Source organism: Corvus brachyrhynchos, unplaced genomic scaffold (assembly GCF_000691975.1).
Source record: "Corvus brachyrhynchos isolate BGI_N302 unplaced genomic scaffold, ASM69197v1 scaffold121, whole genome shotgun sequence".
Lineage (NCBI taxonomy): Eukaryota > Metazoa > Chordata > Aves > Passeriformes > Corvidae > Corvus > Corvus brachyrhynchos.
The window spans coordinates 2611629-2639522 of NW_008236445.1; the positions used below are offsets into that span (position 1 = coordinate 2611629).

At 39.9% G+C, this 27894-nt stretch overlaps 1 protein-coding gene across 5 annotated transcripts in view; it reads left to right on the top strand.

Annotated features, from left to right (window-relative positions):
• Positions 1–27894, top strand: part of TBC1D4 (TBC1 domain family member 4) — a 108629-nt gene that overhangs the window by 40751 nt on the left and 39984 nt on the right. For 4 of the 5 annotated variants that reach the window (XM_017725829.1, XM_017725831.1, XM_017725830.1 and 1 more), the window contains exon 3: positions 26061–26663. In XM_017725829.1, coding sequence (XP_017581318.1) covers positions 26061–26663 — 603 coding nt within the window. Of the gene's footprint in view, positions 1–20421; positions 20577–26060; positions 26664–27894 lie in introns of those variants that run through there. The other variant, XM_008643680.2, reaches the window with a different exon arrangement.

Consider the following 27894-nt stretch of genomic DNA (forward strand, 5'->3'; position numbering starts at 1 on the left):
CAGGGGTGAGCTGTGGCTGCATGTGTGCTTCTGTAGCTGCTTTCAAAAAGGGAAGCTTTGAAGTGCTTCAAAGAACCCAGCGGTATCTGTACCTTTTGATTAAAAGGATGTTCAGTACAAATAGGAGAATATACTGAAATACTAAGATAAGAAAATTTTGTGGTCATGAACAATAATTCCTAGGGGAGAGCTGATGGTGACCAAAGTGTACCTAAGCAAAACCGTACTTTCACCCAGCTCATAAGGGTTGAATAAACAAACAAACAACCTTGATTAAAAAGAAAGTGGACTGAAACACAGTAGGGACTGTAGTTACTGCCCTGTACTAGAAGACACAATTTATGGGTAAAGCTAAAGTCTTCACACTACTGAGTTTTTCTAAATGTCAGATCAAATGTGTTAGGGTTTAGTTTTATATCTTTTACTGCCAATACTAAACAAATAATGGGACTAGCTATATCTTTTTAAGTGGGTAACCCTCCTAAAAATGTTTTTACTTACGTTGAGTTGGTTTTTTTTTTTTCCCCCCTCTACAAAAATGAGGTTAGGGTTTTGGCAGAGGAGAATTGTCTGTAATGTAACAGAACTTAGTTCATCTCATGCCAAACACCAACACTTGATATCAATAATCGTCGACTCAAATACTGCTTTTGGGTACATTAATCATTCCCATTGTTCCATAACACAGCAGGAAAAACAGCCTTTAACAATTGCTACCGGGGAAAATTGCACAGTGGGAGCTGAAGCAGTTCTTGCAGTTGTGTAACAAAAACTCCAGAATGTTGGCAACACTCTGGACCTGGAAGGGGATTCTTGTTGGTGAATGCTAGCAGTGGTTGCAGACTGATGTGCACCGTCTTTTTCTCTCTTTGTGGTATTGAGTTACACTGCACATGCAAAAATGTAATTTTTAAAGGATGTGTTTTTCTGCTTGCTGCCCCAAGGAGGGTAGCTTGTAGGGAATATATGACTGGCAGATTGTGACAGCATGAATTTGAATTTCCTTACTGAACGACTGTCAGTGTACATTTGATGGGTGATGCATTTGTACTGTGTAGTCAGAGCAAGCTTTTTTAGCATTCAGTGGTGCTAGCCTGTGCTTTAGAGCATGTACATTTTAACAGAAAAGAAGGTACAGGTTATTTCCCTTTGGTTTCTTCCTAGTAAGAGTAACTAAAGTAACTAAAATCCTGAACATTCTCTTCCCTCCTGTACCTCTCTTCACATTGTTTTTGCCGCAAACCATGCTTAGAAAGAGTAACATCACTTCTTAAGACAAATGGTTTTAATTAAACTTTAGGTGAAAATCCTTCTGACTTCAAAGGATGAAGATCATTTGAGAAACAAAGATATTTCTGAGGGAGGCACAAGATGATGTCTCCCCTGCTCCCAGTTAAAGGAATCTATTTCTTTACATTTATAGAAAATAATTTGAAACTCTTTGAGGTTTAGGTACACTGTTACCTTGATGCTTTATGAAGTGGAGGAGCATGAGACTTTCATATCTTGTTAATTGGTTCAGTGTGCCTTCGAGTACATTTCCACTAAACCCAAGCTCTCATTCATTGGCTATGGCACTGGTGTGGAAAGTCTTCAGACCACCCCTGGGACTGTTAGAGGTGCAGGTCAGAGCACGAGACGTGTTCCAGCTGTTGTTAAGACCTGTCTGCTTTGCAGAAAAGGTGCAGGGAAATGAGCTCAAGTGCTGACAGCTCCACAGTAGCTCTGCCATAGCTGTGTTTTCCTTGGAGTGGTAACACAGCAGGCATACAGCACTTCCCTCCCACCTCAGCCAGGTGTCAGCACAGCCAGCGTGGGAGATGCTGTGCAGAGAGCAGGTGAGCATGTGGAGCTCTGCTTGGGTAGGGTGATGTGGTCACTCATTAGCTGCAAATGTGGCATTTGCCTGATAACTGTGCACTGTTAGGTGCACACTTTGACTTTTAACTGGTCATTGAGACACTTAGCATTTCTAAGTCTCCCATTAAGATTCCGAGTCTCCATGGTAGTACAGTTGGATACAAAGGGACTGGAGTTGGGGTTAGAGAGGGATTTCTTTATTAGGAATTGATCCATAGTAGGACTTACCACCCCATACATGCATAAGATTTCTAATGTGATCTCTTGAGTGTTTTAAACATTTATTTCAAGTTAGTAATTCATTCCCCTATAGTGCTTGAATGCTTCCTTTCAGTTAGTGGTTTCAAAGGATTTTTAAAATATCCATTGGCTGGTGACATATTGCTCTGCCTTTATGGTTCCAGATACTAGGATCTGGGTAAGTTGCTAGCCTGAGTCTTATGCCTGAGAATAAATATTACACCCACAAAAATAAACTTGCCCTGTCTCAGGCCATCTGAAAACAATTTTTGTTCTGGGTGCGTTCATCTAGTTTGCATTTTGTAGTGGAAACCACTGTGTTCAGTATTTTGTCTGCATGTCTACTGGCTCTACAGAAGGCCTCTTCTGTATATGTTGATGGCTTTGGAGAGACTGCCAGACCGAATCACTAATGTAGCAATAGTGTTTTATAATGCTGCAAGATAGTTCCCTTGGCTCTATGCCATTTTCAGGAAAAAAGTCTAGGTAGGGAGTTATATGCTGTCAGGTAGTGTCTGCCTATGTATCAGCAGCAATGCTGTTCTTCCATTAGAGCTTTAGTTTGGGAAAAAATCCTGACCTCTTCTGGAATATTTCATGGTGTGATAGTTGGCAATGGTGACCAAAATAAAGGGTTTTTCCATTGTAGGATGTATGGTTGACAGGGTATATTCTAAGTTTGTTTTATTGGTCCTTTTAAGTAGGAGCTGTAAAGAGCAACTTCTGCCCACTTCGCGTTGGAAGGGGCTCTCACTAAAGAAGAGCTCTTACTACTGCTTGTGCTGTTTTCCCCAAAGCACTGGGAAAATGCTAGCTTCTGCTCTTCTACTTTCTGTCACCATGAACAAAATCCCTTACTAATTTTTTCAGGCTTCGTAGAAATATCTTTTGACTCCTGCCACAATTAATGAAAAGCTGTCATGTGAAAGATGTACATCTGTATCACTCCAACAGCATTCTTTGTATTTAAAGCTAAAGTTCTTCACTCTTACCCAAATGTTTCTTCTTTGCAACTGTCTCTATAGCTATAGTAATTTCTTGGATAATATGCTTTAGATCACAGCTGGGGCAGGAGAAAAAAAGCAGCAGGGAGAATCTAAGTTAGTACAGGTGGTGTTACACTTGATTAAATACTTTGATAATGGCCCTTACTAGCCAAGAATCAACTGATATAATGTAGCTTGGTTTTGTGGGATTTAGCAATACCTTGTTTCCCAGATGATGGCGTTGGAAGGTGTTCAGGTTGCCCTCACAATGCTGTGCAACTTCCAGCAAACAGGTTGTTTCCTACAGTTTACTTTGTTGTCATCACTTGCAGATGACGCTCTCTGACCTCATTTGCATTATTTCACCCACAAACAATTTTCCAGTTGTCAGAAGTCAAATTGCTGAAGATGATCTCTCCTGTATGGTAACTGTAAGCCCTTTGTATGATTTGAACCTTGATACAGATTTGTTAATTTTTTTTCCTTCAGCAAATATAGATGAAAAATCAGCTTTCCTTGCTCTAGTAGTTCAGACAGAACCAGTTGGAAGAGAGGTTACATGCAACTGGCAAGCGCTTATCTTTCGCAGGACTCTTTGAGTCTCAGTATTTGAGCTTCTCTTTTCAGATCTGGTATGCTTTGCTTTGTCTAAAATAATAAAAACTCACAACAACCCAGGAAGTTAAGTTTCTTTGTATGTCTTCCTCAAGCAGGGAAGTTGGCTTTGGGGTGCAAAAAGTTTCATGTATGCATAACTTCATCACCGCTATGAACCAAGTTGTAAAGTTGCCTTTCTGCAAAATCATAGGATGGTAGAATGACGAAGGAGGACTTCTTTGTACAACTGACAACTTTCTAGACAGATTTGTTTTTTCTCCAACTTGCATTTAATTACTTCTATAGTAGACTCTACTGTTTTCTGAAAGTTCATGCACTTTCACAGAAAACTGTCAGTGCAAGACAGTTTCGGTAAAGCCGGTCCCTGAATTAGGGTCTGGCGTAAAGAACCTTGGGCATACTCCTTAAATGTCTTTCTTTTTAATCAGTATTGTTGCCCAAAGTTAACCATTTGCACATAGCAGGACCGCTTCCTCATCAGAAGGGAGTCTGTCTCAGACTGCTTTTAAAATGTGTAGTTGCTTTGCTTCCTCATCAGAAGGGAGTCTGTGTCTCAGACTGCTTTTAAAATGTGTAGTTGCTTTCTGTGAGCAAAGGTCATCGAGAAAACCTTGATTAATGTCTAAAACTTGAGCAAGAATTTTTTGGAAGCTAGAGAATCCCTGCTGGAAGGGAAGGGCTGTAAGGGCTTTCTGCAACTTCCAGAGCTGTCAAAGTGTGTGTGATAAATTATTCAGTAAATGCACATGAGCTGATCCTGTAGCAACTCACTGGAGCTTTGGGATGGGACTCCCTGAGGATCCCAGGCTTGCTAGACACAAATCAGCATAAGCCTCCTTAGGATTTATCGTGCTAACCACAAACTCTGCCCAGAAAGGATCCAGAGCTGGTAGCAGGGACACTGCTCCCTCTGAAATCAATGTCTCTTTTCAGGCTTATGGATTAAGAAGGGAACAAGCTCTTAATGGCCACATGAGGGTGTGGTGGAGGTGGTAGGGCAGGAAGTTGATATTCGGACTGGAGTCTGGATGTGTGACCTTCTTTCTATTAGAGGGTACTTATGGCCTGAGACTAAAGTGGACGCCTTCGAAATACATCTCTCAGATAGTGCTGAATGTCATAGGACATGTTCTGCCTTCCTGGCTGTTGATGCTTTGGATGATAACAAGTGGTACCCCTGGTCAATAAGCTCAAATGTCAGTTGCTCATTTAGCCAGGCTTGTGGGTTAAAGAACCTTTCGGATAATAGTGAACTACAGGAAAAATATATGATGGATTTTTTTTTTTTTTAATGGAATTATTGTCATACCTGGAAAAGAAAGTTAAATTCTGGATAGGAGGCAAAATTGAAGTACATAAGTTCTCATAATTAGATAGTTGGATATTAGGAAATACCCCTGCTGCCTCAATCCATTTTTTAAATGGTATCAGTGAGGAATTTACGAAGGATTTGCTTTAGGAGGAATAAATTTCTTAAGAGTAAGCATTAATTTTTGACTTTTACAAGTCAAATTACAAGTGAGAAAAAGGTAATAGGAAATAACTACAAAGAGAATGGTGAGTAAAGGAAAGGTTTTAATCTGCTCAGTATAATTTGAAATACCAGATCGGGTTCAGTAAACTTGATTCTGATGTGGTTACTGCAAAACTTAACCCTGTCCTGAACAGAACCAGGACAACTGGAAAGTGGAAGGCTGTATTTATTTGTGTTCAGAAGTAGCTCTTGCCAGTTTGGCTTAGACAGTAACCTTGGGGTTTGTATATGAAGAGATGATAAAAATCAGAGCTGCTTGTAAGTGGATTCTCTCTCTATTGCTATTTCATGCTTTTGAGTTTATTCATAGGCACCTACACTTGGCACATTATAGTTGGCAATGGTCTACCAAATTCAGTCTGGGGTGCCTGACCAGATGTCATCGAGATGCAGGGCACTCTGCTGTCTGTGTTTCTCCTGTGAGAATTCAGATTCTTCAGTCAAACTCATTTCAGGGGGGAAAAACAGAAATCTCTTTGGGGATGGGACAGGGCAGGATGCGATTCAGCTACAGGTTTAAGTTCCATCTCCTACATGAGGTGGCTATTGTACCTCACTTACATGGAGTAGTAAAACTCCTCTCCATCTTCTGTTAGCCACCCCCTAAATTATTAATCTTGTCTGTTCACTCACAATAAATAGTCTTGCCTAAAGCATGAGAAAGTTGTGTTTTGATTGACAGTAACAGAAATATGGTATGCATGAGTTGCTTTAGCTCAGTTTAGAAAAGACAATCAGCATAAGACGAAATAGTTAAATATTACACAGCTACCTAGGATTTGAAGATTCCTGACTAGCCAAACACAATACTTCTACACTAGCATTTTATGTGCTACTTAGAGTCCATCTTTCTGTTGAAAACAAATATGCCAAAAAGTCAACTTCACTAATTTTTAATATGAATTTGATGGTAGCTTAGGTAGCTGTGGCATTATCTTACAGAATGGCAAAATCCTTGCTGTCTCTTCCAAGGTTGAAGAATTGTTTCTGTGCATGAGGGTTGTGTAACACTCTTTGTGTTCAAACACCTAATCATTTCAGTCCTTGAAAACACATAACAGATATTCCAGCTTGTCAGTATAATGCCCTTGAAAAATACTTTGTGGAAGGAGGTGAGGGGATAGTTCTTACGCATTTGGAAAACCTGAAGTTTTACCATCTAGAAGCTCTGGATGTGCCCTGTGAGACAAGCTGATGGAGGTGTGTTAGGCTCTCTGCTGTCCTGCTGGGGATACAGCTCTGTCTTGTTGCTCTTGTAAAGTTCAGCTGTTAAGTCAGCAGTTTGGCTTAGGAGGCAGTATCTGAGCCAGGGAAATGTTGTGCAATGTTTTCAGTGTTCTTAAATAGTGGGTGGTGTTCAGTGACATGCTGCAAAGTGTAAATAGGAACAGGTTGAGCTTAAACACATGAAATTGGTGTAGCATTGGAGATAATGGATAATGTAGTCTTAATGTGAAACATTTGGCTTAATAACTCTAGAGAGCTATGACTGCAACTGATGAAAGGCTGCAATGTGTGTATGGCTAAGAGGGAGTAGGAAGGAGGGATGCAATTTGTGATCTTCATCATGCCTGAAATAACACTGTGTTAGTGTTTATATAAAACTGTAATACAGCTTCTCCTTCACAAATCGGGAAAATCCAGATTGCTGCAGAACAAACACTCCTGCCACTTCATGAGTTACAGAATTTCTTGTTTTGATCCATTTCCTTCTGTTTCAAAGAGATAAGAAAGATCTAATGTGCTGGGTACCTCAGAAGATTCAGCTAGGCCTTCAGCATTTCCTGGAAAATGAACATGATATTGTCCAGTGAGGTGGAGCAGAAGTAAGAGGGCATGGAAAAACACACAAATAAAATGCACAATAAGAATTTCTTTCATATAAAGCAGTTTATCACGTTCTTTGTTTTAAACAGTCTTTCAGTTTTTCAGCTTGTTCTATGTCCTCAGGTAGTTGCTGGCAAGAAACAGTGTGTTATGCCATCTGTAGTGATGTTTACTGTGCCCACACTTGTGTGTGCATTGGCCAGCCGAGCAGAGCAGTTGCCCTCAGTATAAGCTTGTCAGTTCTGCTCTGTGTGGGCATCTGTGCTTTACACAGCCACTTGGTCATGTTCTCTTCTACACATTCTACTTGTCCTTCCCCAGCAAAGGTTACTCTAAAGGTAGACATAGCAGTCAGATTCAGTGGAAAACATGGACCTTAGGTGCTTGTGAGAATGGAGAAGACAACAAGGAACTGATGATGTGATTTCAGAAGCCTTTTTTTTTAGCTAGGAAATGAGGTGTACAAGGTTTCTGTAGATGGTCCTTGATGTTTCACAAGAGACTTGTGATTATTTCTTCCAGTCTCACAGCTGGACATGCAACGCTTTCATTGTGAGAACCGTGATCACACTGTGATCCCTTACAAAGGCAGATCAGGCACCTCCGGATTATCTGTGGAGCTCCCAATAAGGTCTTTCACTCTTACTTTCTAAACAGTAGGTGTTTTCATCTGCTTTTCCCTGAGAGGTTCAGGTATCTGAAGCAAGGAATGAAGTTTAAATGCTGCACATCAGGTAGCTCATAGCAAAAGAAGGCCACTGAATGTACCTTTGCTCTGTCTGTGCTTGAGGATGTAATTTCTCAGTATTATCCTGACATTCCTCATGATGCTGGGGATGAAATACAACTGTCTGTACATGAGCAGCATTCTTATATCCCTGACTGTCCCCCAGTGAAGGACCTCTGTGATAGACTAGGCTCATCTAAGAACAGAACTAAGACAGGCAGTGTGGAATTCTAGTCTCAGTCCTGTTTCCAAACACTAGTTTTATCCAAAAAGGAAAGAAAAAGCACGTTGTTATGGTCTGTTACACTGTACCTTTAATTTGATAGGTTCATTCTGTGAAATGATAAATGATAATGCTTTGTAAGCAGAGATCAGCCTTGCTTCCTGCACTGGAATTTCATATAAACTGAAGGGTTTATGAAAAATAAATCAAGTTGTAGTTGTTGCTACAAGCACTTGTTTGCTTGTAGGAATGGTTAAGCTGGCTATGCTTTCAACAAAAGTTAAGATGTGCAGACACAGCCTACCATGTTGCCCTGTTTCTGAATCCTCAAAACAAGCTTTTGAGAGCAACTAAATCTCTTCCCAGCTCTGTTGAGTTCAACTGAAGAACTGCAAACAACTTCCTTCCTGAGAGATGAAGTTTTCAGTAGCATGTATAAATGTCCTGTCTGTCGTTCATGAGGCACCACAAATCAGATTATGCTCTTCATGCTACTTATGTGCTTTGTAATGTAAATCATCTTTACTAGTGAATGAAGTATCCAAAATCTCATTTTTTGAAGTATGAAAGAAATAGAACTTGAGGCCTAAAAATAAACTTGGATATAAATTGAGTATAACTTCAGTAAATCAGAGCTTTTAATTCTTTTAATGCAGTTCTCACCAAATTTTTGATAATGCTTGGCAATGCATTGAAGTGTTTCCAGCCAGAATTCACTGTAAAACACCTTATATCTTATCTGTCCAAGTTCACCTTCAACTTGTATTGTTGCCATGTTTTTGATTGCTTGGTGCGTTAAGACTCAGTGCTGTATTTTAAAAAAAAAAAAAGAAAGAAATTTGATGGTGGCTGTTTCCTGTTGCTGAAATTTGAGAGTCTGGCGTCTTCCATCAGATTCCTTGAATGTGTAGAAAAATGATGCTGGCAGGAGTGACTTCAGAAACACTTAACAGAGATACTGAGTGGACACTGCTTGTTCACCTTGTGTGAGCTATTGTATTGTTTGCTAGAACCTGGCTGCTTTGGGAAGTGTCACCGTGCAGTTGAATGTACAAATGACACAGGTGACATGGAGGGAAAGCTTTGTCTTCTGTCATCTTCTTCTTGGAAAAGATGGACTTCATTATTTGGTTCAAGTTTTTGGAAGAGAGACTTTCCTGTCCTTCTCCCTGTGCAGATTTAACTTATTCATTATTTGCTACAAGACGTAATAAAAACTTTTTTTCTTTCTTTTTTCCTTTTTTTATAAATAACCTGCTCTTATTTAAACATTCTGATACAGAACAAACTTTTACAAAAGTGGTACTTATTCTTGTACAAAAATTTTCTTCTTTTTTCTTTTTCTACTGCATAGCCTTTGCAATTACTTTATTGTAAACTTACTACGTCCATCAGATCAGATGAACCTTCATAGGCATTTAAAACTGATCTTGCAGTTTGGTTTGAGAGGAAGACCTTCTGCCCTTTCACAGATCCCTGCTGACTAGAACTGATTGATCAGTCTATCTGGACTCTTCTGGGCATGGCTGTGGAAGGAAGGAGATTAAAGCCTGCACTTTTACAGTAATGGAGAAACAGTGCTGGTGCAGGGGACAGTTTACTGCCAGGGGTCTCAATTTTTCATGTAATTCTTGAGTGTCTCAGAAAAGCAAGTTCTTTTTTTCCCCCGAAAGCAGTTACACTGTAGCAAATTCGATATTGTGACCTTATCCTTTTAGTGGTAAACTTGAGAGATCTGCCAAAGACATGAAATGGCACTTGTAAATATAATGAATACTGTAGTAAACTATTTTCTTTGGTTTTTTCCCCTCCAGAGTAAAATAAAGAATAATTTACTATCTTCTGCTTTTAAAATTAAAAGCATTTGCAGAGGGTCCTCACAGAGCCTAAGAATCTGACAAAACCTTACAAATGAGGGTGAGCATTGCAGCCTCACGGCCACACTTTGTTCCAAGAGCCAAGCACTCTGTGCATTTTTGCAAGGTTAATTTAGTGCACCTTTGTATGTGGGTGTTGCTTGGACCCTTCCTTGATGACCTCAGGACCTCATTAAAAGAAAAAAGTCTTGCAGTCTGTTTTCTGGCTGTCTAGATGGGAAGCTCTTGGCTAAGGTGCTCAGCCTAATGTGGCTGATGGTGTTAGAAGGTAAAGGTTAAGATGACAAGATCTCAAGTTAGAATAAAAGTAAAGCAATGGCAGCCAGTGCTCTTTCAGGCTTGTGGGCGTGCAGAGGCTTCACTGTGCGGCTGCTGATTAAATCCAAGCTGAGTACATAAAGCCTGAAATAATCTGTTTCTGTGCTGCTTGTAATAGGGCTCAGGACACATGTTCACATCCCGGTGGAGAGGTACAGCTACCTTAGCACAGGGTGTTTTATCAGGAAAGTGCAGTGTGTGTTTTGTTAGATAGCAGAGGGTGGTGTTCAGATAAGCAGTGAAATGACATAAATGCAGCTTTGTTCTTAACGTGTGTTGTAAAAAGCAGCTCCCCCTCCCCTACTCAGTTTATGAAATATTTTTTAATTATCTGGGAACTTAAAAGCTCTGAAGCTTCAGTTTTGTCGGTTTATGAGCAACACCTGCTGGGTAGAGTCTCAGCTCAGTTCTTTGTATTCAAGGAAAGTCTGCTCATAAAGCCTGTGAAAGTGCTGGGTAAAGCTGGGGAGGCAAAATGGAATGTTTTTTGTAAATGAGTACACTCATTTGTACATTACACATGTAAATTTGTACACTCTTACCTTCTGTGGGTGTGAGCATCCAACCAAGCTTTATAGAAATACAATGATGTCTGCAATCCTATTTGTATGCAGCTATCAGGATAAGTCATAGATTCGTTAAAGTTGGAAAATGCCTCTAAGATCCCCAAGTCCAACTAGTAACCTAGTGCTGGTTCAGGTTCACCACTATTCTTGGTGTGATATCTTGAGAGAATACTGGGGAGGTGGTAGCAGGGAAGCTCTTCAGCATCTCAACTTTGAAATGAATCTCTTCCTTTCCAGCTGCACATACGAACCCTTCTAAGGACCAGCTGTTGGGGAGTGGGGTGTTTCGTCTTCCAGTAGGAGTTTCTTCTGTTATCTTGTCACCACTTGGGTAGTTCTTCTTGAAATTTGAGGCTTTCCAATTATGCTGCATATAATTATGGGTTAAGAAACATTTAGGCTGTGCACTGTAGTTTTGATAAATGCTTGGGAGTTTCAGTGTTGGATTGACATCAAGTGTGTGTTTTTAGCAGCTCACTCTTTTTAAAATCCTCTTTTTAAATCCTTCTAATTACATAAATATTTTTCTAAATGTCTGTATGGGTTTTTTTGCAGAATGAAATTGTAGGATATTCTATAAACTGGGCAAAATGATGATCCATTTTTTTTTTCCTTAGAAGAATAAATGAAAAATATTTTACTGTAAATTTATAGATTATGAAATAAGCTGCAACTTAAATTTTGAGTGGAATCGTAATTTCTGAGTAGCAGGTGTGCATCCCCCAAGTTTTATTGAGGTGGGGCTGTTTGTGAAGTCTGTGCATCATGAGCAGTTCTTATCTGCTTGGGAATTCACAACAAGCAGTATAGCTTATAAACAATACAGGATTATTGACAAAAGTTGCTTTCATAGATGACTCTGCCTTTTTTATTTCTGGTAAAATCCTTGTAACAGTCAACATGTATTATACCCACATGACCTCAACTTGATCTTGATTTCCTGCCTCTGTTCATAGACACAGAAAAAAACCCTAATAAAATACTGTGATTGCCAGTTGTTCTTCACCTGTGTCCTAATCTTACACTATTTGTGTATTGGAAATAAACCCTTGGTGTCTTAAACCCTGTATTTCAGCTTCATGCCACTTATGAACATGGTATAATACCAGGATGTTACTACATGTCATGTATCTGTTGTTACCTAATATGTTTCTTTGAAGTGCTGCCTTAAAATTATCCTCCTACTTAGCAATTTATCCTCTTAAACCAGTGACTGATTCCAGAAGTGACAACTTCTGACATTTAGGATAATTTTAGTTTCTTTGACTCAAAAGACTCTTACTCCTTGGTTGTACATAAAAATTTCAGACCTGTCAATCCAGTAACTAGTAACAGGCTTTCTTCTGCGTCCCCATAATTAACTGAGTTTGTGTGTAAGTCTTTTTTTCCCCTTTCTTTCTTTTTCCTTTGATTAGCTCTTATTTCATGGGTTGCTTTCCTCTTGTGTTCTTAACACGAAAAGAGGGCACAAGTTTTAAATTTGCTGTTCAGTAGCTGTTTTTTACCAAATGCTATTGGGGCTTACAAGTTCCTTGCAACAATTCTGCTTTATTGTGTCCTTCTAGAACCCCTGTCTCTGTGGTTAGCCTCAGAGCTGGCATCATCTAAATAAATTGGGCTAACAATGATCATGAAGCTGCTACTAACTGAAAGTAATACAGTTTTTTACATGTTACGTGCTGGTAGCAATTCCAAATTGCTTGATTCCAAGACTGGTGTTTATGTGTGATGTATCTTTGAAGGAGTCCAACAGACTGAACAAGGATTGTGGTAAACATAAGGACTGTGGCATAAAAAGGCTCCTTTAGTACTTCTCTGCTTGGGGAGAGGAGGTGCAGTACTTTTAGTGTGATATTAAATTGAACATCCAAGTCTGAGATAGTCATTCCCACTGTTCCCATGAGGGAAAATAGGATGTTAAAATCTCTTTATGGGATATAGGTTCGAGCACATGTGGGGAGCAACCTCAGCTGGGCAGGTTGTAATGCTGCAGAAAGCTGCTCTCAATTGGCACTTTGAAATTGTGTATGTACCAAGTACTGGATTTGGGAGCGAACATGCCTGTTCTTACATTTTCCTATTACTTTCACTTAGGATTTTGTCGTTGTTTGCTCCAATGCTTCCTAACCCTCTCATGAAAGACTCTGCCCCTTAACAAAATAAACAATACCCGAACAAAAAAATTTACACGCTGGTGGACTTGGCTTCTGTTTATGAAAAAATATGGATGGAGATGTTAATATATTCAGTTTTATTTCTGTTCATGTAAATCCCTTTGAGCTACATCTTGGTTAACAAATTCCATAGTGGCTTCTCAAATGGATTATGTATTTTTCAGATTTTGCTTCTAGCTGACAGTCCATACTAATTTCTGAACCCTTATAAATTCTAATAAAGTTCTCTTGATAAGATATGAATCTATTAAATCTGCTTCCTTATAACTGTTTTGAAGTTACTCAATTTATGCAAGATGTTAAGTTTTTACAAGAACAAAAACACACAGAAATGATCCAATTTGTGTCCTATGCTAGCTTCAGCTCCCTGAGAGCTCTTGAACAAACAGAAACTACAGCACTTGGGACTATGCCAGATGGTTTAAAGATTCCCTAGAGAATAACGAAATCTAACTAGTGCTGTATATTTCTGTCATGTTTGGCATAACCTCTGAAGTTGAGATGTTTGTTGTTTCTTCTTGAAGTTTACCAGTATCTACCATATAGAAATGTATGGAATTGTTTTGGAAGCCCTTGTAGGTGTCACAGCTGAGAAATGACTGAAGCTTGGTGAGTAAGACATACCTTTTTTCTGAGATAGGATGCTGGGAATCACAGAAAAGATAGTTAAGAAATATGCTTAACTTTTATGATACAATGTTTCCTCACTGGCTTTGCAAAACAAGTTTCAGCCTTGACTTCAGTGAGAACAGGACATTCAGACATGAACAAGAATAGATTCCGAGCATAGATAATTCCCAGATCAACTAAGCTCCCCCAGGGGAGGGAGAGTTGATGAGCAGAAGGAATGGAGTTCACTACTTGGGGGACCTTTTTTCTGATTTCGGTTAATAGTTTGTTAATACATGTTCACTGCTAACTCTCACCAGTTGCAGAGAGAAATCTTTCATAATCTGGGATATTGGAAGTAAAAATTAAGCTGTAGAATGACCAAATTGTGGATAAACTGAGTTCTAAGTTCCTCGGTCCAGAGAAAACTGTTGCCTTCTATGGAAGAACAACTCACATACTTACTTCTGAAACTTTAAGTTACTTGAAGGTGTATCTTGCTTTGATGGCCACTGAGTATGACAAGTCATACCTTAGTGAAATTATTAAGAAACTCCTGTGGTAAGCTGAAGTGAATGGGATTTATATTATCCTTCTAAATAACTTACTTAAATATCATGAGAACACGGTTGTGTCTGTGACAAAATAACTCTTCCCTTCTCATCGCTTGCCCATCAGACCAGAAATAGGAGTTTCTATTTCCAGGCCAGACAGGAGCCACATGATGGGATTTGCCATGTTACATCTAAGTATACTTTCACCAAGCCCTAGACATTAGAACTAATGCTGCCCTTCTCCTTTACAAGCATGGAAGATACCTTACTATACAGGTATCCAGCTAAGATGTGCTAATAGTACTGGTGTGGGGGCTGCCCTGGCTGGACACCAGGCACCCACCAAAGCCACTCTCTCACTCCCTGCCTCAGTCGGACGGGGATGAGAAAACAAGAGGCCTGTGGGTCAAGGTAAGGACAGGGAGAGATCACTCACTGATTAGTGTCATGGGCAAAGCAGACTCAGCTTGAGGAAATCAGTTTAATTTATTACCAATCAAATCAGAGTAGGGTAACGAGAAGGAAAAATCTGAAAACACCTTCCTCCCACCCCTCCCTTCTTGGACTTAACTTTACTCCTAATTTTCTCTACCTTCTTCCCCCTCAGCAGTGCAGGGACAGGGAATGGGGATTCATCACACACTGTCTCTGCCGCTGCTTCCTCCTCAGAGTCAGGACTCTTCACACTCTTCTGCTCCAGTGTGGGGCCCCTCCCACAGGAGATAGCTCTCCACCAACTTCTCCAATCTGGGTCTTTCCCCTGGGTGCAGTTCTGCAGGAACAGGCTGCTCCAGTGTGGGCCCCTCCCACAGGGTGTAGTCCTTCAGGAACAGGCTGTTCTAGCGTGGGTCACCTGCTGGAGTTCTGCCAGCAAACCATCTCCACTGCTGGTTCCTCTCTCTACAGATCTACAAGTCCCTTCCAGGAGCCTGCTCCAGTGTGGACTTCCCATGGTGTCACAGTTTCCTATGGTCTTCCTCTGCTCCAGTGTAGTGTCGTCCATGGGCTGCAGGTGGATCTCTACATCCCCATGGCCCTCCGTGGGCTGAAGGGCGCAGCTTCACTGTGGTCTGCCCCAGGGGCTGCAGGGGAATCTCAGCTCTGGCACCTGGAGCAGCTCCTGTCCCTCCTTCTTCACTGACCTTGGTGTCTGCAGGTCTTTTACTCTCATGTGTTCCCATTCTTCTGTCCTAGCTGCCATTGCACAGGTTTTTTCCCTTTCTCAAATACATTATCTTGGAGGGGCTACCACCATCACTGACTGACCCAGCCTTGGCTGGTGGTGGGTCTGTCCTGGAGCCCGCTGGCATTGACTTTGTTGGATGTTGGGGAAACGCTGGCAGCTTCTCATAGAAGTGCCCTTTGCTACCAAAACCTTGCCACACAAACCCAGAACAACTACTGAAATGAAGATACTGCTACAGAAGGGGAAGCAGTGTGGGCTTTGCTCTGCAAAACTGCCAGAAATCCTGGGTTAATTTGTCGTTGTGTTGCTAGGACATCGTAAAGCCAGTGCCACTCTTTCTGTGAATGTTGTTATCAAAAAGTTAGCTGCAGTCATTTAATTTATCCTAGCTATTCTTCTTACCTGTGTGGTCTCAAGCAAATGCCCAAAATCTTGCTGTTTATGCTGTTAGGCAGTGTTGTGCAGCTGCTGGCGTAGAAATACCTAGCACATACCAGGCACAATAAATTCAGAAAATAAAGTTCAGCTGTGCTGAAATAAGTAGCATCTGCCAGTAGCAATTAGTGAAGCAGTGCAAAAGTTACTTTACCTGATGTATATGAAAATGTTGCCTAAAAAAATGAGCAGAACTTCCCTGATGATCTCAGAAACAACTTCTTCCTGCCCATCTTGACTCTATATACCTATTGTGCTTTCTTACTTACACAGTGATTAAGTGCCTCTGTGCTCCCTTTTTCCCTTCAGTTTTGTGGAACCCATATTCATAAACAAAACAAAATGCTCTCACGGACTTTTTGAAATATATATAAATAGTCTCATGGGTCTCTGTCACACCCTTAGCTTACTCTTCATGTATGTCACTATTGGTGCAAGAATCACCTTATAAAGCTGTTTCTCTGAAAGGCCCTTACAGTGTTTACTTTATTGATTCCTTTATATCAAAGCTTTCTAGGAAAGCATTTCCTTTTCTGTTGATCCTGGGTCTTGTAGGTTGTTTTTGGTTTGGTATGGTTTTTTGTTTTATTATTAGTAGTAGCAACAGTAGCTCTGTAGCTCTTCTAGAATTTCTCTGTGTTGAGAAGGAAAAGGACCATGCATTTAATTACTTTTAGCTCTTAAATTGAAATACTTGCCCATCGAGCTGTGTCTGTATGGATTTACATTTGAACACCATAACTATCTAATGATATAATTCTCTTCACAGCTACCATAACCAGCTGATGAAATCTTAGTATTTTAAACAGTTACTGATTGACTAGATTAGACTAATGTGACTCCCAGGGAGAGTAGTGTTTAGTGTTCTGTGCTGTGCTAACTTTGCCTTCAGGCATGGTATTCATTATTCCTCTGACTCCTAGGCAAAGTGGTGGTTCAAGACTTCAGTGCTGGAGGAAGTCTAGTTAGGTGGAAGTTCCCTGCTCTTCCCAGCGCCTCATTTCAAAACAGTTGGTAATTCAGCATCTGGAAGAGTATGGCTTTGAAATCCTTCCTTGCTGTGTTTATGCTTAGGTTCTTTCCTGGTTGTTATCTGGGAAGAGTTAATGGTACTACTGGTTGCTCAGGCATTTGATACTGTCACAAGACAGTGCAGTTGCTCTTGTGAACTGTGAGATGAGAAAACAAGCTGGAACATGTACAGGTGTGTTATCTCCAAAGTACTAGAAAACTAGTGGACATTATTTGGCAGGTGTGGAGAAGCTGTTGAAATGCTACTAAGTTGCAATCTATTTTCTTTATACTCCATGCACATTGTTTGATGAACCATGTGCATTTGTCTTTCACAGTTTCCTAATGAATGTTCTTTTGAGAAAAGGAGCCTTGAACCCAGTAGTAACACTTTTTGTCTCTGCCGTGGTATCATCTGCTGCTTGACACTGGCTTTGGTGTCCAACTTTCTGTAAGCAGAGCCTTTTTTAAGGAAAGTGTGTAGTCTGAAACCTCCCACTGCAGTTGAGAGTTTGTGGGAAAACATTGAATAGGAAAAGAACTAACTCCTTGGTTTCATGTCACTGAGGAATTTCTAGCCTCATTAAGGGAGCTAGAAGTTTTTGCAGTGCCTCACTTTATTGGACGAAGTATATCCACATGTGCTAGATCTGCCAGACTGAATAGAATCTAACTTTTCCAATCTCCCAGGTCAGCACTGAATTACTAACCACTTGCCATCTTCTCCTTCAGTGACAGTAGAAGAAGGTGGTTATCGTAGCGAATGAGTTATAAAAGTGGTGTCATCCATGGGTATCATAGTGGGTTTCAACCAAATCTGGGATGATACTCACTTTAGGAGTCTTCATGTTCTGCCATGTAGGAGTCCCAAAACTTTGATCTTGTGACTGGGGAAAAACAGACTTTTCAAAGTGTGTTCATTTCATAGTGAATCAACATGTTAGTTAATCTCTTAAATTTAAAATCTTGGGAACGTCTATCTGAAACTACAAAATTTAAAAATTGCCGCCTTCTTAAACATGGTGCATGAAGCATTTATTTCAGTGTTACCACTTTAAATCTGCTAAAATGAAGTTCATGGTCTTCTGATCTATATTTGAGAAGTGAGTAGTGACCATAAATGGGCAAAATACTTAAATGAGCTCTCCAACTCCCCCTCCCCCCCCCCTGCTAAAATTGAAGTTCATGTCTTCTGATCTATATTTGAGAAGTGAGTAGTGACCATAAATGGGCAAAATACTTAAATGAGCTCTCCAACTCCCCCCTCCCCCCCCCAAAAGGAAATGAATGCAGAGAATGTATTAATTGTTTGGGACTGTCCACGTGACAGCCTTATCTTCTCAGGCAAGCCCTTTTAAAAATAGGGTATGTGTTAAACATGATGGAGTTTTGAAAACAACATCTTTAATAAACCTCTTACTAGAACTGCCAAGTTAAGCTAGAATGCAGTTTTCGGGAGAAAATTCCTAGCTAATATCTGAATTTGTGCTTTTATAGTTTGTAAGAACTTGGCTTAAAGAAGTTTAAGAACTGCTGTTCCAGGCAAGCTGTACTTTGCTAAGTCTTTCACTGAGAACTATGTCCTAAACTTGATGAATTGAGTTTTACTAATCTACATATTCAAAGAGGATAAGGATCATCATGAGACCTCTGTACTGACACTGCTGTGGGTTGCAGAGTACTCAAGCTGAGTGAATGTGAGCTGTATCTGAAAGGTGGAAAAGTATCAAGCCTGACTGGCCTAAACACAGGAGCAAAATACTGAGTGCAAGACCCTTCCTTGCTTAAGCACTGCTCCTGTTGTGCCGTGCTGTCACTGCCATCGCTGAAGTTAACTTTGATACACCGCGGTAGAGTGCTTACATAGAAGTATAAAGAAAGGCACCTATTGTCCGCTCAGGCATCTAAACCATCTTGTAAGTCTTAGACATTCTTTCCTGTTAAGTAACTTGATCCACTTTGTGTCATTATAGTGCTTATTTAAATTTGGATATTTGGCATAGAAGTGTCTTGTGTGTGTGTAGCACACAGAATGTGTTCGGTGATCCACAAGTTTCCGGCAGCAAATTAGGAACTGTGATGGTTTGCCAAGTGTATGCTGTGCAACTCTGGCACTTTTTTCTGCTTGTTGACTGTATCAAAAACTAAACAGTGTAAGTAATTGCTGAGTTGATCTTGAACAAGAATTATTTTGAAAACTGAATTTAATTTTATTTTCGCTTACCTATCTAAAAATAGATTTCTGTTTAAGGTGGTGTAGTAGTAGTCTTCAGCTTTGCCTTCGGCAGGAGTATGTGATCTCCCCAGTATGTGGTCTGAGGCTGAATGTCAGAGTAAAATACATGCACTGCTCTGTAGGCAGTTCTTTAGAAGCAAAGCTAGCTGGGTCTTGACCAATCACCTAGGAAAAATATAGGCCAGGCAAATAGGAGGAAGACTGTCTCCTGAAAGCAAAACTTTATTCTATGCAATCCTTTAATGTTCCTCTATGCAATCCTTTAATGTGTTTTCTGATGCTTTAAGCTTTGGCTAAACTCATGAGCAGAAATGTGAAAGCACTAGCTGTTTCACTGAATCTTTCTTTGCCTGTGTTCCAGCTTTCTGCTACTAGGCTTGTGTTGTGTTGGCCCAGACATGCAGCAGAATGAATTGGAGTTGATGGCAGATGCTTATTATTGCCTGCTGTGACTTTGAGTTTTCTAAACTGTATTTTTAGACTGTACACTAAGTGCAGATGGGTTATAGAAATATTCAGTAACTTGGCTGTTAATCCTTTCCCTTTGTGATAGCATTTCTCTTGGCTACAAGTCCTCCTTATTCCTGTAAAACAGAAGACGGTCAGTATTCCTTCAGCAGTAAGTCAGCTGATGGAGGCAGAGTCTTCTATTCTAGTTTCTAAATACCTCTAGCTTTAAACAAAGTCAGCAAATTGCTTGTGTGACTGCATAAGTTGAATCATGTCGACCTGGTCTTTTATCTCTTTATTGGAAAGATGAATTTTTAATGGTGAAAACTGTTAAGTGGGACACTGTCACCAGAGTGGGAAGCAGCAGAATGCAGTAGTTTTAGAAGTACAGCAGGTCTGAATGATCAGCGTTGGACTAACTGGATGGCAGTAAAAGCATTTATAGCAGTTAAAGAAAAACAGTTCTCTCCCTCTGCCACCCTTCTTTCTAGTTGAGAATAGTTACAGATACCTGCACTTTGGGTGGCATTTGGGTGTGTTTTTATGTAAGATAAGAACTTTGCCTCCATGTCAAATGGCTGGTACATAGCAGGATATGATATGCGGCTTATTTTGTCTCTGTTCATGTTTCACTGTTGTGGCTGGGTTCTCCTATCTCGTGGATATGCAAGTTAACACTAACAAAAGGAGAGTCGTTCCAATTGCTCCTAATTTTTTCTCACATTGCACTGCTTTCTAGCTCATAGATGTCAAACTCCCAGTAATTAGCAAAGCGCAGGGTGTTGATTTCTGAACAGCATCCCGTTTCTCTTTTGTTTGCTTTTAAGTGTACATAGCCTGATCATGAGTGGGATGCATTATTCAAATCCGAGGCAGCGTGGATGCTTCCAGCCCCAAGTCAGGAAGTACTTGGCTTTTGAAGAATAACGGCTGCTGCACGGATTTCTGGCTCTGCTGTGATATCATGAAATGAGCCTGAGGAAATGCCGTGACAGCACTGCCAGCCCTTTGTGAGAGGGGGATCCTTTCTGCTCTCACTTATCCCAGGAATCTGTTCCAGAGTCTTCGTGTTCATGACACTTAAGGTTTGGTGACAGTTCTGCTTGGACATGCCTCTGCTTCTGAGCTGGCTCTCACATCAGAAGGTACTGACTGCTCCTGTCGTGTGTGTGTGAAGTTCATTCATCTCCCGTCTCTGCGTATGGTGGAAGGGATCTGCCACTGCACTTTGTGTGGTGATGGAGTAAGAGGGGTTGAGCTTTTTCCTTGTTTTGAAAATAATTGCCTTGCTAGAATTGCTGTCATTAAGTAGCCAGATTTGTTAGGCATGTTTGTTAGATTAGTACTTCACAGTCACACTAATGTTTATAAGCCTTATGGAATGAAGACGGGCTTTGCTTTGTTAATAAATTCCAGACTGAAATTTTCCATGTGGAAGCTAGACACAAATTAGGAAGAACTGCAGCTTCTCTGCAGGGAAATTCTGTTCATCTGTGAAAATAATGAAATACAGCCAGTGAATTTTGTTCTTTGCGATATCCATAGCATTCAAGTTCTAAGTTTGGATTAAAATTGAAAGCACTGCTTAGTAATTACCAAGGGATGGACTGAAAGTTATCACTCCAGCAAAAACGGGACATCCACCTTTGTTCACTGGAGGCTCTTGTAAATTCAAAGGGATTATTATTATTTTTTTTAATCCTCCCACTTCTGTCCCTGCTGTTCACGAAAGCATGTAGTATTATGATGGAGATGCTCTGCCCATTCTAGAGTTGTGACAGTGTTCTAGTGTTACGCTGCAGCAGCCATGATTTAGTAGGCTCAGTAATCTTGCTGTTTTACAGCTTCAAGATATTGATGATAAATACTCATAACTGAAGTTCTGGTTTTGAAGTTTTAAGGGCTGCTGAAGTTGGAATTAATTTTAACAAGACCTTGCATTACTTATATCGGTTAAAGTGATGTTTCTTTGAACATGAAAATACTATTCTGCATAGAATGCAGTGAAGTGCCTTGATGTATAGTAGAATATTTCTTGGCAGTGCTAATCACATGCCCTTTGTGTGGTGTGCTGCTAATGCACGCGGAAGATGTTTGTTTGTTCTCCTTTATGAATTGACCCTATTACAGGTCTAGTTACAAGAGACAGAGCTAGATCTAGCCCTTGAATTGCAGAGCAGGAGTTAGCTGAGTGCTGCCATGTTATTCTACGCTGTCTGGCCAAATGAATGATGTGGTGCAGTAGCTCAAAAGGTCTCTAGCCAAGACCATAGGGGGAGGTGTGTGGTACAGATAGAGGAGATGGAGGATTATCTGGCTAAAATTGGTGCTGTCATTAGTTTCAACTATCAAAACACTACTGCCTGTAGTAAACAGAGTTTGTGGCAGTGTCATGCTTTACTTCTTACGTTGTTTTTTCAGAACAGGATCTAATTTTAGGTGATGCAGAACTCGGCCTGTGCCATCTGTTCTGATTTGAGTACAGCTAACTTTTCCTTATTGAATCGCCACGTATGAAATCAGATCTGCTTGGGTGAAGACTGGTTCATATAATCTTAGGCTACTCAAATGTGAATAAGAAATCTGATTTGGGTTCCCAAGTGTGGGGTTGTTTCTTTTTCTTAAATTGCTTTTATTAGATTAATATATTTCCTGGGAGGGAAATATTGCCTCTTGGATGACATTATAGAGCACTTACTATTTGCCTCTTAACTCGCAGTCTTGTTTGGTTGGTTTTGGTACTGGGGTTTGGTTTTTTTGGTTTGCTTTTTTCTCAATCAAGTTTTGTAGCATTGTTCACACTGACGAGCCAAACTAGTGTCACAGGTTTAGTTTCATACTTATGGGTACCCACTGTCCATCCATGTCTTAATGACCTCTTGCCTTTGGGGGCATTGTTTGGTTAATACTGAAAACCTATGCAGTAACTCATTTAACATTTTAATTTTGCTCTACTGTAACAGCTGGTAGTAGATGTCCAGGAAGATTGTCAATGGTCCTATGGGTTTCAGGAGTAAGAATCCCATTTCTGCCCTCTGGCTGCTTAATTTAATTAGACTTCTGCAGGGAAATACTAGAACTTGGAAATACGTTAGTAAGTTTTCACTGTTTCAGGAGTCTGTCTTCTAAACTGATTTCCTAAAATCAGTTTTCCTAAACTGGTTTCTAAAAGTAGTTAGGCATTTTCATTCTGGTAATTCAGTATTTTAAAAGCTCCATTCTGCTTATTGTCTTGTCTAACTTTGCCCTGAAATTTTGACAGTAACGGATAATAAGCTAATATCCATCTCAAAAAAAGTTACACAACTTTGATGGTGAAATTTTATTACTGGGATTTCTTGATACACAGAGGAGCAAAATGTCAAAACCCAATGATATATGTCAAAGAAATGTGTAAAAAGCCATACTGGGATGTATGCTTGATAATTACGTAACTTTTCCTGTATCTTGCATTTCAGGAAAATACAGATGCAAACTGTTGTTTAGACTCCATTTGATCCCACTTAGGGATTTAGCTCAAAGTCAAATCTTTATGTGAAAATGCTGTACTCTGCTCGGGTACATCTCAGAAGTAGCTCCTGGTTCTTGATAAGAAGGCGTCACTCTGGGAGTGAAGAGGGTCAGGTCTAGCAGCACAAGCTGGCACACTGTCAGTCATTGGGTACATCATCAACAGCACACAGGTACTCCTGTACTCTAAAGACCAGTAAAATCCATGTGCACAACTTATAGCCTGGCAATGTTAGTATCTGTCTTTAATGTTATACTTGAAGCTGTTTTTTACACCATGCCACTCATAATACCCATGAAACAACCAACAAGCATCTGGAAATAGTTCTGGGCTGTCTGACAGATATTAGTTATCAATTGTGACATGCCTGTATTGGATTACATTGTTTTTCTCTTCATCTGTGTATAAGGAAAGTATTCATAACCACAGACATTAAACAGGTCTCAAAATGTTAACTTTTCACATTAGTTTTGTCTATAGCCTGAAAAGAAGAAAAAAGTGAATGCTGATGAGGGAGCACCCAAAAAAATAATATAACCTATTAAAAAAGTTTACCTAAACAAAGCAGGGAATAAGGATTGTTTGGGCTGTATGAGCTGAAACCCCTGCTCTAATGGTAGGATCCCTCTATGCATAAGTGAAAATACTGTAGCAATTTATGCGATGCAAAAACTTTTTGATGAGCAGAGATTCTGAAATAATAATTGTGACTTAAATACTAATATCTAAAGACTAAACACAGTCTGGAAAGTATGGAAATAAAGTGATAAACAGCAGGATACTTAGGATGATGGGTTTCTCTAAGTAGAATTGGAATAACTTAAAACTCTGTATTTGTGAGGGAGATGTCTGACTGAAGAGGGGATGGATGGGTATTCCTTTGGAGTAGAATTGGTGGTGTCTTATCGTCAGCCTATCTGGACATTTGCTGGTGAGGGAGAGAGTGGGAAGGATGTGTTAGGAGGCTATTGGGTATTTTTAGAAAAACTTAGGAATTTCCAGTTTTTTTCTCTTAGAGGTGATGAGCAAGAGGCAAAACTCAGTTACTGGAGTGGAAGTGAGGGTACCCTTTAAAAAAAATCTAAATTACTGATTAAACAGATGACAGTGGTTGCTCTAGTTGATTGTGTGTAAAGCGTGTGCATTTTGAATACAATTATCATTTGTCACTGTACTTTGAGTAGAAATGTATGTGAATTGCCCTGTAACAGCTTCTGGATTCTAAAAAGGGAAGTTTAAAAAGGGAAGTTTTAGTTAAAAGATAGCTAGTTTGTGAATTCTGTTAAAATAGAGAACTAAGAAATTTAAACTCTAGAACTTCTTTAAGCACAGGCTGTGGAGAGAATAAGAGATCGATCAGTGGAAAAAGAGCTGTGTCTTGGAATACAACAGGCAAGTGCCAAGTGAGGATTGTGCACGTCCAGCTGAACTGGCATGGCTGGGAGGAAGTGCGCCTTGGGTGATGGTAAAGCAGCCTGGTAATGAGAATGAGGAAAGAATAGTTACACTCTAGTATCTGTGTCAGATAGACTTAGCTTTAACCTCACTGAAAACTGAGATGGTGATGGCATCTAAAGGGATAGAAGCCAAATGGTCAGCAGACCTTAGCGCAATCAAACTTCATTTTGCAATAAATGAACTGGAAGCAGATTTGAGTTGAATGCCCAAGGGATGAGGAGTGTGTAGTAGGAGAAGGGGATTAAGATAAGGTAATTTTCCACTGTGACTTGCAAAAGTATTGGTATATGAGATTGCTGCCTCAGTAGCAAGCTTCAGGTGTATCATGTGACTGAAAGAAAGAAATGCTGTAGGGAGCGTGGATTATTTACTAAGGTGTGACTTTAAAGTTACCTTTTTTAATAGAAAAATTCTTTGAAAAATACTACAGACACAGTGGAAAGCTGTATAAAATACAAAAGCTGTTGTTTGATTATATCGGATTAGTTGCATGTTGAGATCTGATTTCTCTTGCAAAGAAAATTGGATAGATTGTCTCTCTGTTATTGTCAGCAGTAACTTCCCCAATTCATGTAGTGTGATGCCATTCATTATACTTCGAGAGAAAATGGGACATGTTGGAAAGAGGCATGGTTCAGAAGAGTAGGTACTGTCTAAAGAGCAACTTTTGTCACTCGGATCTGCAGTTAGTGGAGTTGGGTAAGTCCTTGTTTTCTTTAGTGAAGCCAAAATGAAAAACAAGCTCAGGTATTGAATATGTTGGTACTGAAAGCAGACTCCTCCCAGGGTGATTTGGATTAAATGGAGGAAGACCCAGGTGTCTGTGAATGACTCTGTGATACAGGGCTGAAATTGTGAGTTTCTACTGGAGATGCTTAGTTTGGCCCTACAGTAGTAGGGCCTTGTGTATGTGTATATATATATATTTTATATGTATATATACACACACACACTATATATATATAGTAGGGGTCTGTGTGGAAGAGAAAAGAGATTTGTGTGTGCTGCTTAATTGCACAATGACTGAGGCAGCAGAGAAGTGTGACCTTAAGGTGAACTGTGTCATAGGATGGATGGGGCAAGGTTTTTATAGTTGATAATAAGTAAGACCTAATGCAATTGCACATGGTACTTCAATAAAATGTCCATATTCTTGCTACCTGTATTCCAAAACTGTCAGTTGAAACTGATGGAGATTGCTGGTCTCTTTTCCACAAAACTGTTCCCAAAACAGTCTTAAGAATAGAAAAGTGGCTATGCAAAATAAAAACAAAGGAACAGTGATGGCCCTTTACAGAATACAGCAGTAAAATATGCCAATGTGGGCAGAGGACCATGGAAAAGAGAAGGTAGTCTCAGTAAAAACAAACAAATTTAAAAAAATGTGAACATTTGCCAATCGACCTTATGTAATTTAAAACCTTATGTATTGGAAGACATTCCAGGAAAAAATTAGAAATTATTTGCTCTGCTTCCACTCCGTCAATTGTCCATACAGAATTTAGACTTTGCTGGTTTTATATTGTTTGCCAAGAAGCTTGTGGCACTCTGCTGGAGAAATAGCATGTGTAACTGCTTACCTTAACAAATGCTTGACGCATCACTGTCTATGCTGTCTCATTTGTGGTTACTAAAAAAGCCTTTCACACTGTCCCCTTAGGTTCCTGATGTCATCAGCAGCATAAGACAAGTCTCTAAAGCAGCACTGAAAGAAGATGCCAAACCAAGTAAGGATGGTGAAGATGCCTTCTATGACTCTCAAAAATTTGAGGTCTTGTACTGTGGAAAGGTGACAGTGGCTCACAAGAAAGCTCCCTCCACACTAATTGACGACTGCATAGAGAAATTCAGCCTTCATGAGCGCCAGCGCCTGAAACTGTTAAATGAGCAGCGGAATAATGAGTCGAGTTTGGACTTGCCCCTGTGTGAAGAAAATGTGCCAGCTTCTCCACTGGACAGCCCATTTGAGGAGCTGGACAGCCCAAACAGCACTTCGGGGCATGCTGCAATGTTTACAATTGGCAGCCAGACCAACTTGACCAACCTGGCCAGCACTCGTGGCTTCTTTCCAGAGAGGATTTTAGAGGACTCTGGCTTTGCTGAGCAGCAGGAGTTTCGCTCCCGGTGCAGCAGTGTCACTGCAGTGATGCAGAGAAGGGTTCATGACACAAACCTGAAAATACAGTCCCGCAGAAGACACGCAAGTGCACCCAGTCATGTTCAGCCCTCTGACTCTGAGAAGAACAGGACAATGTTGTTCCAGGTGTGTACTAGGACGAGCAATTAATTTCCTGTTGGTTCTGTACCATATCTTTTTCCCCTGTGCAGTTTGAGACAAGTTTTGCAGGATAAGTAATATGGATCCAGTATGGCTTCATTATTTGAATTTGTTGTAAAAATTTTTGTATCTGTTCATAAATGGTTGGAATACTAGTAGTTGAACTTTCTTAAGGAAGTCACCTCAACTCACGAGCTCAGGCAAATTTTAAAAAAAAGTATTTATGGAGTAATCACTCAAAAGAGTAGAGTTTTTAGAGAAATAATTCTTTTATATGCAGCTTTGGATTGTCTGTATTAGTAATATCTAGAACCTAGCTGAAAAACATGAATATTCTTTCAAAAAGAGAATCAGTGAAGACTACCATGCAAACAAAACCTCTTTTTTTGTGCACTTAAAAAGAAATTCACAACTTCACGTAAGACTTTTACAGCCTTATGTTTGAGCCAGCCTCTTTCTGATAATTTGTATTAATATCTCCTCTTTCCCAGATGAGTATTCAAACATCTGTGCACTGAAGGCTTCTTCCTTCAGACTCCAGTGGTTATTTGTCTTGCCTGAAGTGCATTTCATATATTTGGAACCTGTTTTGAGAAAACAGAAGGACACATAAAGAAGGTGACCCATAAAAGGAAAAATCTTTGGACCTTAAAATAACGACAGGCTAAATGCCTGGATTTTGTCTTTCCATTTGTTTTAAAGATCATTCTTGTTTTTTATTCTCTTGGGGAAATGATAACTGAAGCAAGAATGCATTGCCCTTCAGAAAGCCACAGCTTATCACTAGTAATTAAAAGGATTTAGCTGAAAAAATCTCTGAGGTCTGTACATTAAGTTCCGTAGGCTTAAGAAACAGTTTGGGAAAGCTGAAAGGTATTTTGCTGCAGAACCTGCTCTTTCTCATTTAGAATTAGTACAAACCAGAAAGTGTTGTCTTAGTTTCTCAGCTTATCTATGGTATAATTTAAAACCCAAAAATCCCCAAATTATTATTTTTTTTTCTGTGGCTTTTAATTCAGCCACATTGTTTCCTAAAGGTTTTAGTATTGTCTGTCAAACGTGTGATCTTTGGACTAAAATAACTTGAAGAAAAAAGGTGGGGGAGGGGAAGAAAAGCTGTCTTCTTTCCAAGTCTTTTTCTTATTCAACTGAGTGTATTGTTCTTGCTGAAATATTCTTACTCAACATAGGCTGAATTATGGCTCCCCCCCCCCCC